Source organism: Centrocercus urophasianus, unplaced genomic scaffold (genome assembly GCF_019232065.1).
Source record: "Centrocercus urophasianus isolate 14NV4802_14NV808 unplaced genomic scaffold, USGS_Curo_1.0 seq_22, whole genome shotgun sequence".
In the NCBI taxonomy this organism is placed as follows: Eukaryota; Metazoa; Chordata; class Aves; order Galliformes; family Phasianidae; genus Centrocercus; species Centrocercus urophasianus.
This window is the reverse complement of record NW_024884778.1, coordinates 11778068-11797452: the sequence shown is the minus strand read 5'-3', so window position 1 is coordinate 11797452 and position 19385 is coordinate 11778068. Positions and strand designations below refer to the sequence as shown.

Here is a 19385-nt window from a genome sequence, read left to right as displayed (position 1 = left end):
AGGCTGCTATTTCTGTAGCAAAACATGGAAATAAAGTAACCGGAAGGGAAAATGACATTTTACAACTTAACTTAAAAAAAATGTATCTATTCCATTTGTAACTAAAGAGGCCAACTTCCATCAAAAAGTAAAAAAAATAAAAATAAAAAAAAGAAATCTATAATTACCTGAAAATATCAACAACAGAATCTCACACCTGCTTTAAAAATATAGTCTGAGTGTATAATTATAAGGTAGCAAGTGTTCAAAAATATGAATGGCAAATATTTACAGTGCGCTGACCGGAAACTGAAAAAGCCGCATGCAAACAATCCACCACATTAAAAACAACAACAAAACACCTCACATGAACCTACAGGGCAAGAAGAGTCAATGTCTAAACTAAGCTGTACAATCAATAGGTGTATATCAATAGGTATGCAGAGGTTAGGCTTAGTTAGATTATCACAGTGGAAAGATAATCAAAATAAATTTAAATGCTCAGTGGTGTCATAGGCTTACAGTAAACTCCACAAGGAATACCTCCAGAAAGAGATCCTTCCTCAGTGGATGTCAGCCTTTAAACGGGATCTAGGACAGGTACAGCCAGGCTCCACCCCTTCTGGTAGCACAGGTGAATTGCCTTCATCTGTGCTTTCACGGCTGACTCATTGCTTGCCTCAGGTGGTCAAACAGAGGTTCAGGCCATGATCAACAGTTCCCATACATAAGCCAGCATGATGTTATTTCCCTTACTGAGCTAAGATGCTCAAAGAAGAAAATGCAGTGTGTTGGCAAAGGAAGATTGTCTGCAGCAGGAGAAAAAGTGGCCTTCAAGAGCTAGGGTATAGAAAAACGCTCTTGAAAGGAGGATTCGCTGTGCCTTAAAAGGATAGGGCTCATTTCCTGAAAATCCCTTAAAATTTCCTGACTGTTCAATCACAAACCATTCTCTGTGCCTCATTTCTCCATCTTAAATTAAAAACAACAACAACTTTATTTTAAAATGGTGTTTTGAAAATTAATTCGTTAAATCTTAAAGTGTTAACAGGGATTACTGTGAGAATAGATAGAAAACAGTATCTAAAGGCTGCAGAAGCTCTCTTCTTACTTTTTGACAATCAAAGCAAAATTTGGCAAAAGGAAGTCCCTAACAAATGTGGAACAAATTAAGATTTTTCTTCTACCTTTCCTTGAGAGAATAATAGATCACATTTATTGATACTTCTCCCAACTGTGAAGAAAAAAAAAAAAAAAAAAAAAAAAAAAAAAAGAGAGAAGAAAAGAAAACCTGACTGAATAGAATAGCTCAGTTAGAAAGGACCATCAAAGATCATCCAAATCCATCTGCCTGACCAAGCTATGCCTAACCAAAAGGTAAAGCATATTAAAACATTACTTCTCGTATACAAAAAGTAGAAAGGGAAGACACAGTCAAGCCACAGAGCATCTGTTGCATGCAAATCTCTCCCCATTGTTAATATACCATTCTAAGAAAAGCCTTGGGAGTATATTTTCACAATATAAAATGTGTAAAGTTAATTATCTGGCACCACTCAGAGGCAGAGCAATGGGAGGGCACTGGCTTTGTTCCAGGGGTATTTTGGCCAGAATGCAGATCTGAGTATTCATGCAGCAAAATGAGGCAGTGTCTGATACAGCCATCTGTACAGAACATTTGAACATACTCAAAAGGATTTATATGAGGTGAGGATGTCATCTAGAATCACTACTAAAATACATTATGATCTTGTCTCTCTCTAATTATCTCTCTTTAAAAAATGAATCACTTCACAAAACTTTGTATATGTTTCTGATGTAATGTTCCTTTTTTCCCAAAAAAAGAGGTTGAAAAGAACCATGATGATCATCTAGTTTCAACCCTCCTGCTACGTGCAGGGTCACCAACCACCAGACCAGACTGCCCAGAGCCACATCCAGCCTGGCCTTGAATGTCTCCAGGGATGGGGCATCTACAACCTCCATGGGCAACCTGTTCCATTGTGTCACCACCCTCTGAACTGTGTTGTGAATTCTCACCCTGTGACAGCCACTCCCACACTAGGGATGCTGCTCTGCCTCAGGGATAGGTCTGCCCATCAGCACAGGGCAGAGGAGAAGCTCTGCCTCCCATCAGCTGTGGGCTGCACAGCCTCTGCAAGTCTCCTCTGCTTGAAAAGAAACAGTAGAGAATGTATTTGTCAACGGCCAGGTATACAGAGATACCGGATAAATTCTGCTGGTATCAGAACAGAAGAGTCAGAGAGAAACGTATGTTTTTAAATTGGAAATATGTACTGATCAGAAAAATAAACAAAGATTTACTCTCCACACCCAAACAAATGAATGATGATGGCAAACGGCTGAAAATTAAATTACTGTTAAAAAGCACCATAAGCTGTCATTAAAATATCACACAGCTGCGTTAACAGAATTTGCTAATTGCTTAAAACACAACACTAAGAATACCCATAAACCTTTTTCACATTTCTTATGTGAAAAAGAACAATTCCAGACTTGTTTCATGGCTGCTTAATTTCAAGAAAGAAGAAAGTAAAGGGGTTGGACAGGACAGCTTTTAAGGGACCCTTCCAACAATTCCATGACTCCATGATTCTGTGTGTGTCCATGCTCAGAGACTATCTGTGCATAAAACCTGTATGAGACTGCCGTTTAAAACAAAATCAGAAAGTATAAAAAAACAAACAAACAAAAAAAAGTTTATAATAATACTCTGATAAACCAAGCCTTCTTTCTTCTTCACGTTGAAGCTGTTAATGGCATCACACCCATTTGTTTATTTCACAGTTGCCAAATGTTAAATTTCTCTGTGATAAAAACTTTCAGCAGCTTAATTTTTTAAAACAAAATGCAAATGATTATGGATATCACTAATTTTGCATCATCTTGCAACTGCTCTAAACAGCAAGTATAAAAAAGTTTTATTTAAAGCAAAAATGTTACCAATAAGAACAAAAATGATTTTGGAAATTTTATTCCTGTCATGTAATTTGAGTGGCTTGTAGCATGGCTTATAACATCAGTAGAAGCAAAACAAATCATACAGTCTTCTGCTTGGGGTGACAGAGGCCAAAGCAATATAAAGAGTAAAGTATGACAGTTTTAATAACACGTTAGTCACTTGCACGTTAATCTTCACTAATGTGAGTAGATTTTGCTCCTATGAACAGTCCCACTGTTCATAGAATTGTTCCAGTAAGTGGAAGTGTCAAGAGACTGTTTTGTAGGAGGGAAGCACCACACCTGGTACTCTTGTGCTGTCCTTGGCATTGCTAAGGACCCACAGCAATTGTGAGCTGCAGCAGATTACTGACAGCCCAGAGGTGAGCACCAGGAGAGTGGACATGCACTGATCAATAACTGAGACAAAGTGACCATGAAGCATTTACTCACACTTGAAAGAGACCAAATAAGCTGCAACTTCTTACTTTTAAACATCACTGTCAAGTTAATGTATGCATGTTCATAATTAATAAAAGGTCATACTTTTCTTATTAAGCCTTTGCTGCTTACATTGGAATTTCAACTAAACATTTTAACTTAATATTTTTTTCCATACATACTACACGCTTTATTCCATTAAAATCGTACCCTTATTCTGTGGCAAATTTTCTTAAGTAGCAAACTTTCATATTAATTCTGAAAAGATATTGCAGTGTTCTTACAGGGATTTTCAAGATGATACAGCAGATTAATACCAGTTTAAAGAAATTCTCATTTATCAAACACGGAATTACTTAGTCAGCTGCAGAGACAAATATACTTCCCTTAAAGTTTCAGACCTGCCAACATCTTTAACCAAAACAGGGTATGAAAAGGTTAAACAATTAGACCATTGCACATCATAATTTCTCATCATTTCATTGCAGAGGAGAAAACACTTCTACAAGGCTCACAAACACACTTGTTGAGTAACATACAGCTCCATGCAGTATAAAATAAAACAATACAAAGTAGAATGCAACTTGAAAGAGATAGAAAAGAGTTTCTCACCCCTCAAAATAAAACTGGAACTTTGGTTTATAGGAACGGCTATGCCCATATACCCTCCTCATCATCCTGTGTGCCAGACATTAGAAGATGCACAGAGATGTTAGCATTGGAATGAAAGAAGAAAAGGTTAGTTACTTTAGTGCACATAAAAGACACTGTTCTTGCCTGTTAAAACAAATTTTTTTAACGTAAGCCAGTGAAAGCAAATGAACAAGTCTGTGTTAATAAACAAGAATTTGCATCTATAGCAACTAAAAACAATGACTTAAACATTTTTCCCACCCAGTTAAGACAGTGTGTAGGATGTAGATTATGAGATTAAATATTAAAAGATTATCTATTTTTTAACTGCACGCAATTCAAACCAACAATGACAGCAGAAACAGATTAAACCTTGTAAGTAAATAAAGAAGTAATTACTATAATCAAATTGTCTTACATTTTGTTTGGTTGAAAGAAACAGAAACTGCTATAGAATTAGAAAAATCTGTTGTTAGTGAAGTCTAATATGCTGCTAATTAAATCTATCTTTTAAGCAAATCTTAAACACAGCACATTGTTTACAGACAGTTTTTATCCTTTATTCCATTTTTTCATCATTAACATCACTCATTCATTCACAGTTTTTATGTTAGTTCACATAAATGACAAGTACAAAAAATCATAGCAACTTTATGTATTGTTTTTAAATAAGGGGACTATTTTTACTGTAGATATACTCAAGGGAGAAATAAATATTTTACATTCATTATAAAGTTGAAGTTAAAAAGGAAACGAAAAACATGAACTAAATCAAGAGAGTAAAACATCCTTCCCTAGATGTGTTTACTGAAGAGTACATATTTTACAATGATGCACACACAGACGTCAGTGCATATATCTTGATGTAGTTACAGTGTGCCAAATGCTGATGTGATACCAAGCTCCTAGAACAGAGGTGCACCATGTGTCGTGTTTAACTCAGCATTTCAAAATAAAAAAAAAAAAATCTTATCATTAACATTTTAGATATCCTTAAAAATAAATCCTTGTTTTTTAAAAAAAAAAAAAAAAAAAAAAAAAAAAAAAAAAAAAAAAGGTATTCTGTAGTTTTAAAACTTTGAAAGTTAGCTGATGTAGCATATTGCTGGCATTTAATTAAATCTAAAAATTAAATAAAATGAATGGTAATTAATTATGATTGAAGCAGACAGGAATTTTAGCTTGAAAATATACAGTGCCAGTATCACTACCGTTCCTAGTCCATTCTTGGAATAAAAAAAGAGCTCCCAGATGTCAACTGTTATTAAAAACCAGATGTTAAGATAGATGTCTTGCATATTGCTGAATTAAGTAAAGAAATCTGACAGTCCACTATAAACTTAGCTATCATTTAACACAGAAGAAATGTAGGTAAATTTTTTTACAGTTAACTTGGAACAAGTCTTGGTTCTACGGTCTGCACAACTACAACACAAAGCAAAGATGCAGTAAGCCCTGAATATTCCTAATTCTTTTTGGGAAAAAAGGGGGACAGATTCTGCAAAACATCCAATTAGCTGGATTCGCCTCAGTGAAAATACAAGTCCTTCCCCCAGAATTCTGCAGGAGTTACTGCTTTTCAGACCCAGTAATGTTAATTGAACTGACTTTGAAGTTCACAAGGGCTTTCCCAGAGTAAAGGTTGAAGAAAGACTGAAGGGTTTCTTTTCCTTTGAGTGGTTTGATCCTATTTCACTAACAGAACACATTAGGTTAATCTGTGGTGATACTTTTAAAAACAGCTGAAATCAACAAAATGGGCAACTCATTACGTTTCCAAATGACTCCTATCTATGTTCAGCTGTTAGGCTTTTCAGTGCATTACAATTCTTTCAATAAGCAGATATTCATTTTTACTTCAATTATCCACGTGAATTTTCTTTTTGGTACTTCTAAATAAGATGAAAAATCAAGTATTGTCAAATACTTTTAAAGAGCATTACATGAAATAACAGACTATATTGTTTGACGCTGATCCTGATATACAATAAGCAATAAATTAAAAGCTGGAGCATAGCTAATGTCAATCAACATTCTTGTACTGAGTACTGGTCTGTCAAAATAACTTTCTATCTCATTTAATTACACAGAGTCTTTTTGATAAGGTACAGGCTTTGAAAAAATATGTTGAGATTTCTGTAAAGTGTTCGATTATATCTCCCAAGGCATTGTCAGCAAAATTAGCTCCATATAGAAGAGTACTACTGAAAAATGAAGGGGACCTGCAGATACCTATTCTCATCCCAAACAAATTCTGTAGTCCCATAGTGTGGTAGAAACGGCTGAGAAAGGCTGCTCCAAAACATGAAGTTATTTGGGATTAGCTGAATAAATGTTATCAGCTGCATTCACATAGGACTGAAATCCTCTGCACAGTGTTATCATTTGAAAAAAATAGAGAGCAAACTCAGAAGACAGAAAACTGTAACTGAAATCAATGATATTTAAAAGGCCTTATGGTAAAAATAAACCTTCACTACAATGTGGAACAAGGACAAATACAGATAAATAAAAAATGTTCTACATCTCTGTGCAGCAGGATGAGACCATTATTAGAATTGCACATCTGGTGTTCGTGTCATAAGTCTTGTGAATATTCGAAAGACTAACCAGATCAGGAAACAGCTACAGAATTAGTCAAAACTAAGCTTGGCAGTGAGAGCCAAGAGACTCAACCTATCTGGTCATTCAGAAAATATTAAAAGATCACTATTAAGTAACACATACAGAAAAGAAAGTTCTTTAGCAGAGAAGAAAAACAAATAGACAAACAAAACTAGATAGATATGTACAGGACATAGACTGGATATATGGTACATATTTTTAAGTAGCACATCAACTCTGTATGACTGGAAACTTTTATATTAAGACATGTTATAGAAGGTGTGTCTAACAGTACTCAAAATAATTTCCCAAAAATTACAGATTTAATGAAGAAATTATTGAGTGGTCAGATCCAAATTATGATCAGGATCCACTTAATCTTTAACATATACAGTTAACAAAAATCCTTTCCCATCTTTCTTATACAAATCTGTTTTAATGAGAATTTCTGTGCCTTGATCTTATTCTACATATTTTATTGATTCTATTGATTCATTTTATTGATTCTTCATTCTATACATTTTACTGATTCATAAATTAATAAAAAAGAATTATTATCTACACTGAGCTGGTTAGATGGACAACTGAAAAAAAGAATAAATAAAAATAAAAAAATCCCAGAACAAAATGCTCACTGGATTTTAAATTCTGAACATTAACAGCAGCCCAAAACGAGCTTCAACATACTGTCGTGTCTTAATTTTTTTTTACTTATAGAATGCTCTGACTTAATGCCTACCATTGAAAATCTGTTTATAACTCATTTTTGATTTCACGCACTAATTACTTACAGTAAAAAAATAGCATTTAAGACTTCCACTAACCTAAGTAGAGGTCAGCAACTTATTATTTCAATTAAGAAAGCCTATTACATGCTCTATTATTGTTCAGATAATTATGTCATGTATTTGTGCCAGGTAATGCTAACCTAAAAATACTGGATGCTTGATTACAGAGTTCAGTAAAAAAACAAAATTCCTGTAGCTGTAAGAGAATGTCAGCTTTCATTTTCATTTAAAAAGAGATAATTTTATCGTATGTGCTGTCAATTTTTAATATAATAGAAAACAGAATGTACAAATATAAGATCTGCATGGGCTATTTAACAAACTCATTGATTTCCTGTTAGGCAGTCAAGTTGTTTTCAAGCCTGGACTATCTCCTTGCAGTGAATGGGATAAAAGACATAAGACTCTCATCTATTCTTGTCATTATTCTGCCTGTGACATTTTGGGAATATTTAATGGTTTAAATTATTTTAGAGCTAACACTGTAGAGATTTTTCTGCACAACTACCCAAACGTTCCGGAAAAAAGGCACATAAGTAGTATTATTTTTATAAGCAAACTGCTCTAAAAAGAAGCTGAAGTTTGGTCTCCACTGATGTTCTGAGACAAATGATGTTCATTACTATTTTTTCACTCCTTGCATAAAATGAAGCAAAATAAAAGCTGCGTTTATGCCTTATCATTTATTAATATTGGATCAGAGGCTTCCAGGAGAATGCTTAGTCTTTCATATCAGTGTGTATCCTACAGAATCATTAATCTATGGCTCTTTCAAACAATAAACTATAATCAAGCATTTTTTGATTAATGTTTGTGTACATTAACTGCTTTTTAAACTTGGATCTTTCATTGGTTTATAGGGTCAAGAATAGCAACCCAGTGACAGAAACTGCAAAGCAACATCTGATTTAGAAACATGCAAGAAGGTGAAAAAAATCAAGAAATACTCTTTGAATTGATAAACTAGTATACATGATTAACTATTACAAAATTATAATGAATTCAAAATAATTAAGTTATCAATTGCCTTGTATTTTTAGAACTGACACCCAAGTCTCATATATTTATGTGGAGCACAGTGGTATGAAAGCCTTTGCAAACTGACTATTCATAGATTATTAATTCACTGATCATCATTATGCTAGTCTCTTCTCCTTTCATAGTTTCTCAGTATCTTAAAAGGAAATATCTGTTGTCACTAAATAAGGCTTCCTGTTCTCCAATTACCACAAAACCTAATGTCAAAAATTCAACTGCCTTCAGTATAGCAAGATGAACAGTGCTTAGAAAACACTACACAAAGATGTCAAAAGCTTGTTTAAAGATTTCTTCTGTTTTGATATTCTGCTTTAATATTAAAGTATATCTTAATATAAGTTTTGAAAGCATATTTCTCAGCCTTCAGTTCTTTAAGGTTCATTAGATTGAGCAGAAAATTTGAGTCAGCGGCCTTCAGATAAAATGTCCTACATTATTCATTGGGTTAGAAACAAAGGATAATTTTAATTATCATCTACATGTTCAACTATGTCTAACAAATTTAAATATATCAGATGCCAGAAATTATATACCTATTCCTATCTACTCTGCATATAGCATACTCTTTATTACTCATGAATGTAAATTAATTATAATCTGTGTTGAAGTAGCAACAGATTTACAGAGCAGTATAACTGCTACTGAAAAATGGTATCTGTATAATATACACATCTTGTGGAGGTAATCTGGCTTAATTTGGCTCCATCTCCAAAAACGAATTCCCATTAGCACTGAGTTGTACTGGGTGACATCCTGGAATGCATCTTTCAGCTATACTTCATCAAAAAGGATTTCAGTGCGTCCACTCCAACACAATTTCTGGATACAAACCACAGTGCAGTAAGTGGAGATCAGGAGATTTCCTTCAAGTATGAAGTCTTGATCATAACTAAAACTCTAACATAGATGCGTTCAAAGACTGGAAAACTGTATTACTGTGAGGCCTGCTGTTGTTTAAAATTTGGTTACCTGAATAAGACAGTGGATTTGATTCAAAAAACAAACAGAAAATACTTCTGTGAAACTGAAGTATTGCACACATCCCCTCACATCTACAGCATGCAAATATTTTGTGAAACCAATTCTGTAAATAAATTAAAAAAAAAAAATCATAAATCCTGATCTTCTTTTAGACAGAACCTTTTGCAACACAGACAACATTAAAAATCTGATGAGCTAAGCTTTGCTGGCTCTCTTCCCGCACATAGAAGACCCTTCTGACAAGGCTCATCACATTATCCTTTCATGTGCCGGCATGCTACGAATTAATGTCTTAACTTGGGTTAAATAAATCCCTTGATAACCCACTCATCTCTTAAACTAACTTTCTGATGACTGATTTACCCTTTTCTCTTTATTATCTGTGACTGTTAATGGGTCATTAAACATGTAACTACTGGCTCTGGATGTGAAACTGTGTTACAGCAAACAATTACATTTGCAAATACTAATTTCCATTTGAAACATAGAAATCTACCTGATAAGTAATGATATTTCATTCCATTCAAGAACTTATTCTAAAATCGGAATCTTTTAGAGCTTAGAGAGACTTTCATGTGATACTCAATTTGTAGGGAATATACAGGAGCAAACATCTCTAAAGACTCCTCTCATAGACTCCCCATACATGGAACAATTGACTACAGAAGAGTTTTGTGCATGAATGATTTGATGCACTAAGCCTGAAACTGGAAAGAAGAAAGGCTAACAGTGCATTCATGTAAGAGAATGTGTAAAGTTTCAGAAGCTCTTTATTTCATGTTTCATTTCTATATTCAAATAGAGAACTGAATCTTTAAAATTGCTTCAGTAATATGGATTTATGTTACAGGTTTATTTTCAAATCATACAAGAAGGGATCTCAATAAACTGTACATCTTCCAGTTATGAAATTTGCCATAAAACTCATGTCACCATTTATTTTATTTGTATATAATTAGGCTATAATCAAACACAAATACTGGCAATGAGGGTAGGCAAAAGGTTGTTTCTTTACAACACCCAGACTAGCATTAACATGAATAAGATGTTTTACCAGATACTCATGCATTTTAAAGCTTTATCACTAGATGAAGCAGAAACCCAATGCTTCTTACAAGAAGTGGCCCGTGAAATCAGATTTGCAATGCAAAAATTTATGGTCCCCTTTGTAGTGAAAGCCTGTGACATGTTATCTCACTTAAGTAACCAGTGCCAGATATGCAACTTCTGTTATCAAGTTACTGTCTCCCAGAAATGCATTTTTGGCTCTCTCAGCTGGTCTAAAGACCTATTTTAGACTATGATGGTGGCAGCTAATTTTTCTAGTAAGGAATATAAGATAAATGTAAACCTCTATATAAGTGTTGTATATTCTAACACACACATTGAGGGGAAGTGAGGGGGAGAGGTTTCTACAGCTAAACATGATCTCAAAAAATTCTTCCATATGTGGAAAAGACTGCAAAGTTAACATATAAATATAGATATATATAAATATACACACCGAGCAGTATGTATACATTTATATCACATTCATTAAACCTCAAAACATAAAATAAATTCATTTCTGTAAGCAAAGGAGAGGTATAACTTTTCAATATACAAAATCCATCTCCTTGAGGTATCATAGACAGCAAAACCTATGCTCTACTTGTTACTTTCAATACAGTTTCAGTTTATCAGGCCCTGTAGTCAAATTACAAATTAAATATAATTAAAAGGTATATGAAAAGTCATCTGGTTACAGTATAATTAAAATTAAGAGGTAGGAATAACAAAAACACTAATAAATATTACATATTGATATTGATTTTTAATTAAATAAAATGAGAAAATTTAAGCACGTTTGTAACTGCAAGATGGTTGTATACCAAAATCTAGAACTAGAGAAACCTTACAAGAGAAATTCCAGCTCAGAGCGGATTCTCACATTTCAAGCCTTGTTGTTTTGTTCCATCACAGCTACTGTGTGATCTATAAAGAAATGCAGGTATGCAAGCATTCTCCTTATCCTCAAAATCTGGGCTGGAAGTTTCTGTGGAAGACCACTCTAGTTTTCCTTTTAGGTTGGACTAGATAGAAATAGTTAGATAGACATCAGAGGCAGGAAAAATTGTCTGCATCTACTGAAATAAGCATATGATAAGACTTACTGGGTTCTGGAAAATGCTAGGCAGAAATTACATCCCCATTAGAAGAGAAGCATTTGCCATTTAGTAGCATGTTTATAATAAGCAATATAGCTGTTATAACTGCATACAATTTAATAGGAAATTGAGTATTTAATGGTGACCACTATATAAATAGGATTTTATTGTATTTAATTCAACAAGTCTGAACAACCCATGACATGATCAGAAGTTCTGTGTTCCAGAGGGACAATATGCATAGCAAAGATGAAAAATTAGAGGAAATACTTTAAAATATGAAAGTATTTATGTGACTAATTTGCATTGCACTCCTCAGATCTCAAAGCAGTAATTAATTCAGCACAATGCCAGTTATTTACAGTGGATATGCCTAGGATTGTTTATTCTGTATGTACCGACAAGAAAACCTTGCCCTGCCCGAATTCCTAAATTAAATAAATCCATGTGACTCTAATGAGCTTAGTGCAGGCTCAGCACTGTGTTAATGCAATTGCGTGCTTCCTTGCAGCCTGAGGTACCAGCAGAACAAGTTCACGTACATTTAGTGAACAGACAACAACAAGCTCACACCTGCCCAAATACAACATGTAAGCATACAGGATAAAGAAACATACAGAATGTTAAACAAAATCTGGGGTCAGAGATGGAGCCAATAATTCCAATTTAGTGAATTAAACACCCATATCACGTGATGTTTAATGCAATAAAATATCTATAAAATATAATATATATATATATATATATATATATATATTTTTTTCCTACTTTCCTGAACAACTGAAAGACAAATTTTTAATGTAGCAGAAAACTCCCCAGACTTGGTACTTCAGGTTTCCAGACATTACAGTTCTGCTGAGATTGAGCGTCCTATTCACAGGCTAATGAAATCTGAAAATTTCAGTTTTCAAATAGCCATGGTTATTTGAGTGAGCTGAAATAATCTCCTTTGTTTTCTGTTTATTCTCCTTCTAAAATTGTGTTGTTTGTTTTTTAAAGACAAATCCCAGTTTCAACATTCTTGAGGCCTATTCAGGAGTTTCAGGTTGGCAGCTTTCCAGTATTGCCACAGAATATAAGGCAATATGCTAATGGCCAGAACTGCCAAAATACACAAAGTAGCATGTACTACTTTTCCTTTAAAATTATACAGGGATCTACGTGGTAATTTGCAGATCAGGATCCAGACACCAAAATAATAATTGTTTGACTATATTATGGCTCTGATTTCAAAGTGATACCGCTCTAACAAAATCCCATCTGAACTGTTTGGTGTTTTCCACATTTTCTTCCAGCAGCTCCAAGAATATTTAGTAGTTCCAGCTGATATCTTGTTGTCAAAATCAGTCACCACTTCACAAATCTATAACTTTTCAAGAACCTATAGTCTTCTTCAAGAAGTTACTTCTGGTGGCATACTACTATTTTACATCATTACACTGTTAATTTTCATGCATTACTCCATTAAATTTCTTTTCTCAAATTAATGAAACTACCATCATATTTAAAAACCTAACTGGATTGAATACTAAGATGTCAGCTAGATGGTTCTATAGAAGTAAGTCGACTTTCTTTCTGGAGAAAGGCATTAATGGAAACTTCAGGGATACACTCTGACACATCAATATCCTAAAGAGAAGGACTTTTCTTTTTGTACTTCTTTGCGAGATTTCAGAGTAATGAAAATCATGATGATGAATTGGAGATAACCTAATTCTAAAACACTACTGCCTCGTAGAAGGGCCATCAAAAATGTTTTAGATATGAACACAATCTCTATGTAGCCAGATGGGATAAAAGATGTAAAAGAACATGCTATATGCTTGCACAACCATATGATATTCCATCCCCAGTTATACCTTTTGAGAGCAGCACCAACTTTCTGGAAAGGAGCCAACTCCTCCAGCCTTATGGTACACCCTATTATATTCATCTTTTCTCAAAATCCATGTCTTTTTTATGAGAATATCATCTCTCATCATAAAACAAAATTAAAATGTACTTGTAGCCTTGGTGACCATGGAACAAAACATACAATTTTGATTCAATTACTGTTTGGGAATTCAGGAAACATTACGAAATGAGAAACATTTTTCATTTTATGCATCTCAAAATCTCTAGATCTATGAGCAGTAAGAAGATTTGACAGCTCTTATGGTCATTAGGATTGGCAATAAAGTCTCCAATTATGAAAATTTTTTGAATCTCATATCTTTAGTCTTCCACTGTGTAGGTGCTGTATCAAATTCTCCCATTTTTTAAGGAGGATAGAAAGAAAGACAAGGAGAATGTAAGACCAGTGAGACTTATCTCTGTACCTAGAAGGCCTTCTACAAAGGAGTGACAGCATCAGTGGACAAAGGAAGAGCAAGTGATGACATCTATCTAGATTTCTGCAAGACCTTTGACATAGTCCCATATTACATCTTAATCTCTAAATTGGAGAGAGATGGATTTGAAGGGTTGAGTATTCAGTGCTTGGGGAATTGGTTGAACAGTCACAGCCAGAGGGTTGTGGTCAATGGGTCTATGTCCACATGGAGGCCAGTCACAAGTTACGTCCCCCAGGGGTCCAATTTGGGACCAGTTGTCTTTAATATCTTTACCAATGACCAATGATCAATCAAGTGCAACCTGAGTAGATTTGCAGACAACACTGGACTGGTGTTACAGAGGTGCAGTTGATATGACAGAAGGCATGCCATCCAAAGTGACCTGGGCAAGCTCAAAAAGTGAGCCCACATGAACATATTGAGATTCAGCAAGGCTGAGTGCAAAGTGTATCATCTCAGTCAGGCAATACTAGATAGATATAGGTAAAGATGGGAGAACTCACTGAGAGCAATCCAGAAAAGAAGGACTTGAGAATTCTGGTGGATGAAAAGCTGGACATGAGGCAGCAGTGTGTGCGTGCAGCCTAGAAAGCCAACAGCTTCCTGAACTGCATCAAAAGAGAGGTGGCAAGCAGGGCGAGGGAGGGGATTGTCCCCTTCCACTCCACTCTTACAAGGCCCCATCTGGAATACTGCATCCAGGTCTGGGGCTCCCAGCACAAGAAAGATGTGGAACTGTTGGAGCAGGTCCTATTTGCAGCCGTGAAGATGATCAGTGGGCAGAAAAATCTCTTCTATGAAGACAGACAGAGGATGCTTGGCTTGTTCAGCCTGGAGAAGAGAAAGCTCTGGGGAGACCTCATTGATGCATTTCAGTACTTAAAGGGAGTTTATAAATAAGATGGAGATTGACTTTTTTTTGTGTGGCCCAATAGTGACAGCAGAAGAGTTAAAACAAAAAGAGGTGACATTTATGTTAGATGTTAGAAAGAAATCTTCAGAAGTTTGTGAGGCACTGGAACAAGTTTCCCCAGAGAAGTTGCGGATGTCCCATCCCTGGAGGTATTCACATTCAGGCTAGATGGGGAACTTGGCACCTGATCTGGTGAATGTATATAACTTAACTACATCCTTGTCACACAAATGTTTTTTTTTAAGTAGAGGTGCCAGCTGTGATTAAAATAATCAAGCATATTTTATACTATGTAGTCCACAAGCAATAACTTGAACCTAGGGCCACATAGGAAAGTTCTCATGAATCTGAACAAGTGATAGCAAAAAAATGCAACTTTTTCATATGGAGACCATTCTGGACTTAGAGGTCTGTCATACATGCCAATAAGAAATGTTTCAGAGATAGCAAGAAATGTAAAACATGCAGGTAAATTAATAAGTGAATATGGGTGCAAAAGCTTTCCAACTTACATTTTTCCCTTCATAGCAATTGTTACTGAGTAAAAATTATAATGAAAACATGACCACTGAAGGAAAATATCAATACCTGAACCAAATAGCACCACATTAAAAGTAGGATGCCTGTGTATTTTTCTTCCAAGAAACAAGTAGTACATCAAGATCTTTAAAACAGGTATAGATTCACAGTGCTATACACCTCTAAGAGTGAAATATCTTACTCATTTTAACAAGTACTAAAATGAATATGCAAATATTTTTACACGCATATATGCTAACATGCGAGTATTTTCTTACTTAAATGTAGCAACACAAATTAGAAATTCCAATATAATCCATAAATATGAAAACTATTTCAAAATTATCTCTTACTCTCTGAGATTCCTGAAGAAAATTTCAAAATCCTTCCCAACATCCACAAAAATGGCCTCTGTGTTACAATATTCACCACTTCCTTTTTTTTTGTTTGTTTATTTATAAAATAAAAAGTGTTTTCTTATTATAGTGCATAGTACACTATTGAATGGAAAACAGAAGTTTGCAGGGCACATGGCAATCAAAGTGATGGACAAAAAAAGGTGCTGTTTGGAATGCTAAATAATACAACACAGAAAAAATTAAAATCCATGATTTAAAAATGTAAGCTAAAGAAATGACTTGAATTCAATCACACATACTGACTTTGCTGCTTCCCAAAAGTTTATTTCAGAAAGGACTTTGCTGTGGAACTGCTATTTATTTACTTTACAATTAAACATTAGCTAGGTTAATCCACTGCTCAAAGAGTCTGGAAATTTAGGGATGGCAGTACCTCAGAAGAAAACCTCATCCAACCAGTGTACAAATATAAGATGAAATAAATCAACTATCATGTGCAACAGATATGTGTGTAACCTGTTCTTAAAAATCTGCAAGAAAGGAGTTTCTGCTACATCTGTAGTAAAGAATGATCATGTTTCTTTTGACTTACAGATTTGCTACACTTACACCTAAAAAAAATCTGGTTTGGTTTGTTTGCAGTTCTTTTCTTTCTTTTTTAATTTATTTTTTATTTATGTTTGTTTGTTTGTTTATAATAAATAACCTAGTTACTCCTGGTATACTTTGCCACTCCTACTCTTTCTCCAACGGGCACTGGAACACAATTGATCATCGTCCTCTTTACAACAACATTTTATATATTAGAAGACTTATGACTTGCTCTTAGTACTTTCTAGACTAAACAAATCCAGTTCTTTAAGCTTTCCTCATAGGTCATGTTTTCTAAAACTCCTATCATTCTTACTGCTCTCCTTTTGTCCGTTTCCAATTTGTCTATCTTTCTTAAAGCATGGTGTTCAAAACTGTATACAGCTTTTCAGATGAAGTCTCACCAGTGCTCAAGAGAGCAGAATAATTACTTCCTGCTTCTCCTCCAGCATTACCCAGAATTAGATGTAACTTCATTACAGTGGTATTCCATCATTGCTTCATACTGTTTGAAATACAGATTCTTTTTTTCTTTTCCATTATACGGCCTCAGTACAGGTGAAGTCTCCCTTCTAAATGAATTTTTTTTTTACTGAATTTCAAATTATTTATTTCAGACTTAAGACAAATCACCAATCAGGTGATGATTAGGAAAGCCTATAGAGCAAAGCAAACATAAATAATGCACTGGGATAAATAAATAACAAAGAAATTTCATTACTTTCAATACTTTATAATGACAACATGTTATTAAATCTAGTAACTATCCTACCATAGGTAATAACTGTAATAATACTAAAGTGTTGTTTTCCATATATAAATATGAAAGTTAAGCAGATGCATTATTTTTGGTGGATCTGGTCTTAAAGCTTTCCAGAAAGAAGAGCTCTGCTATTTACTGTTTCAAAAATATCAAAACAACAAAATTTTTGGCCAAAGCATCTCCTTCACTCAGATGTCTCAAACAAAAAGTACTGAGCCTGCACATTAGACACTTAGCAAATTTCTTCCTATCAAAGGAACTGCAGCATTATCTGAAGAACAACACTGAACTATTATAAAGGACAGTGCAGTAATCCTAATCAAGCACTAAACATTGTTACCTCTTAATTCCAAACAAATATTGTATAAATATTATCATTTTAAAACTATGTTAATGAATTTGTTTTAATAATTGTGTTTTACTTTTCCCTTAACATTTGAATTATTAACATTACAAAATATCAACAAAATCAAATGAGTTATGTATTTCCAAAATAAATGTTTTGATTTACAAAATTTGTGCTTATTTATAAATAAATATTGAAATTCACAAAATCAAACCAGTGTTGGACTTAGGAATATTATTTTTTCTATATGGAAAAATTTCAAAGATAGCATGTTCAATTAACAAATCTTTTGAGACCATCTTATTAGGACTGTCTTGAAACAGAGGACTTAAAGAACACTAATAGTAAAAGAGTGATTCGTGAGCAGTTTTTCAATACAACATTCTGGAATTTTGTTTATTGTGCCTAGTGAAAAATGTGTCTCTTCCCTTTAATCTATACCTGTTATTTTATAGCTTTATTGTTTAAATAATTAAAAAATATTTTCATGAACAGCTTAGAACTAGTGGTTTACAAGATACCAAATGGAAATACTGCATAAGTTTTAAAGTACTAATTATTTCTCCATTTACTTTAAATAAGCTCCCAAAAACTCCAAAAATTGCATATTTTTGAAATCAATTTAAGTAGGCCTTTGTAATTAAAAAGTCAAATTCTGAAATGCTGAAAAAGTATCTGTGAAATGTTTTTAAAAAGATAGAGAAATATAAGATCCCAGACATAACACAGATTCTTTCTGAGTTGGAAACAAATGCCACACCTACTAGTTTCTGCTCAAAGAACACATCACTAATATTGCTTGTTTTATTTGTGGAATATTTGTTTCACCTTGAGATATCAAAACTGTAAAATTATAGAAGTGAAGCATGGAAAAGAAGGGACTGACCTGATCTGGAGAGGGTCTGTGGTTGGAGTGTTGTGGCCTCCCAGGAGATCGGTGATGGTGATGGTGGTGATGGTGGTGGTAGTGGTGATGGTCATCATCATAGTTATCTGCCATTAGTTTCATTCTATTTTGTGTCTGTTTAAGAGGGACAATGAAAAAATTTAATACATGCTGGAACTTATTAATTAGCAGTGTTTGGCAAGATCCTAGCTCTTTGTTCACTCTTTTTTTTGGTGGTAGCTGCAAGGATCTAACAATAGAAGTCAGGATTGCTGGCACAGAAACAAAAGGAAACAAATAGAGAAAGATAACAAAGCATGTGAATATAACTGTCTCAGTTTTCACTTACACAGAATAACAAAGAAATCAGAAAAGGACATGATTCAGGATGGTATGTTCGACAGGTGTCAATGAAGACATTGAAGTTTTCTAAATTTACTATTTTAGAAGAGTTGCCTATTTTCCAGTTTATTACTATGTTTCAATAATTAACTGCCAAAATCTCACAAACAGGAATATTAAGCATGTTTCAAGTATTTACAGTTATCTATCAAGGCAAGTCAACATAATTGTGAACAACTATGCTAAAAATAAATTTTGGCTTAATTTTTCTTTTTTTTTTTTTTTTTTGTAAACAAGGATCACACTGCTAAATAGTAAGGTAAAAGAATCTGAAGTCTAGTTGATACAAACACAGTTACTTAGAGGAAATAGTGATTATGGGACTTCGCATATCACAGAATGAAAGTCTTACATAAAGGTCTTGAAAACAACATCTATGCTTCAGTTATTGCTTCATACAGATTATAAAATCTCATGTCACCATGTGATAACAAGATACATCCTTGCTCTTTATCATTATTACAATTGTTATATACCATAACATACATAGACTAGAATAACACAAACCTTGCTCATGGCACCAAAAATATCTTTCTACCTAATTGCCTAATACCAGTGTATACAGCACTTATTTTTTCTGTTAGGACTGAAGGCTGGAAACAAGTTTTTCTCTGGAAAACTTGTTAACCATTAATCAAGTTTTACTTTTGCACTGATAAATCCCTGGAGAAAATGCCATGAGCTTTCAGGGACCTCTGTCA

At 34.1% G+C, this 19385-nt stretch overlaps 1 protein-coding gene across 1 annotated transcript in view; it reads right to left on the bottom strand.

Moving 5' to 3' along the window:
• The window catches only part of ERC2 (ELKS/RAB6-interacting/CAST family member 2), a 413280-nt gene that overhangs the window by 101530 nt on the left and 292365 nt on the right, over window positions 1–19385 (bottom strand). The window contains exon 15 of the mRNA XM_042823657.1: window positions 18283–18417. Coding sequence (XP_042679591.1) covers window positions 18283–18417 — 135 coding nt within the window. The remainder of the gene's footprint in view (window positions 1–18282; window positions 18418–19385) is intronic.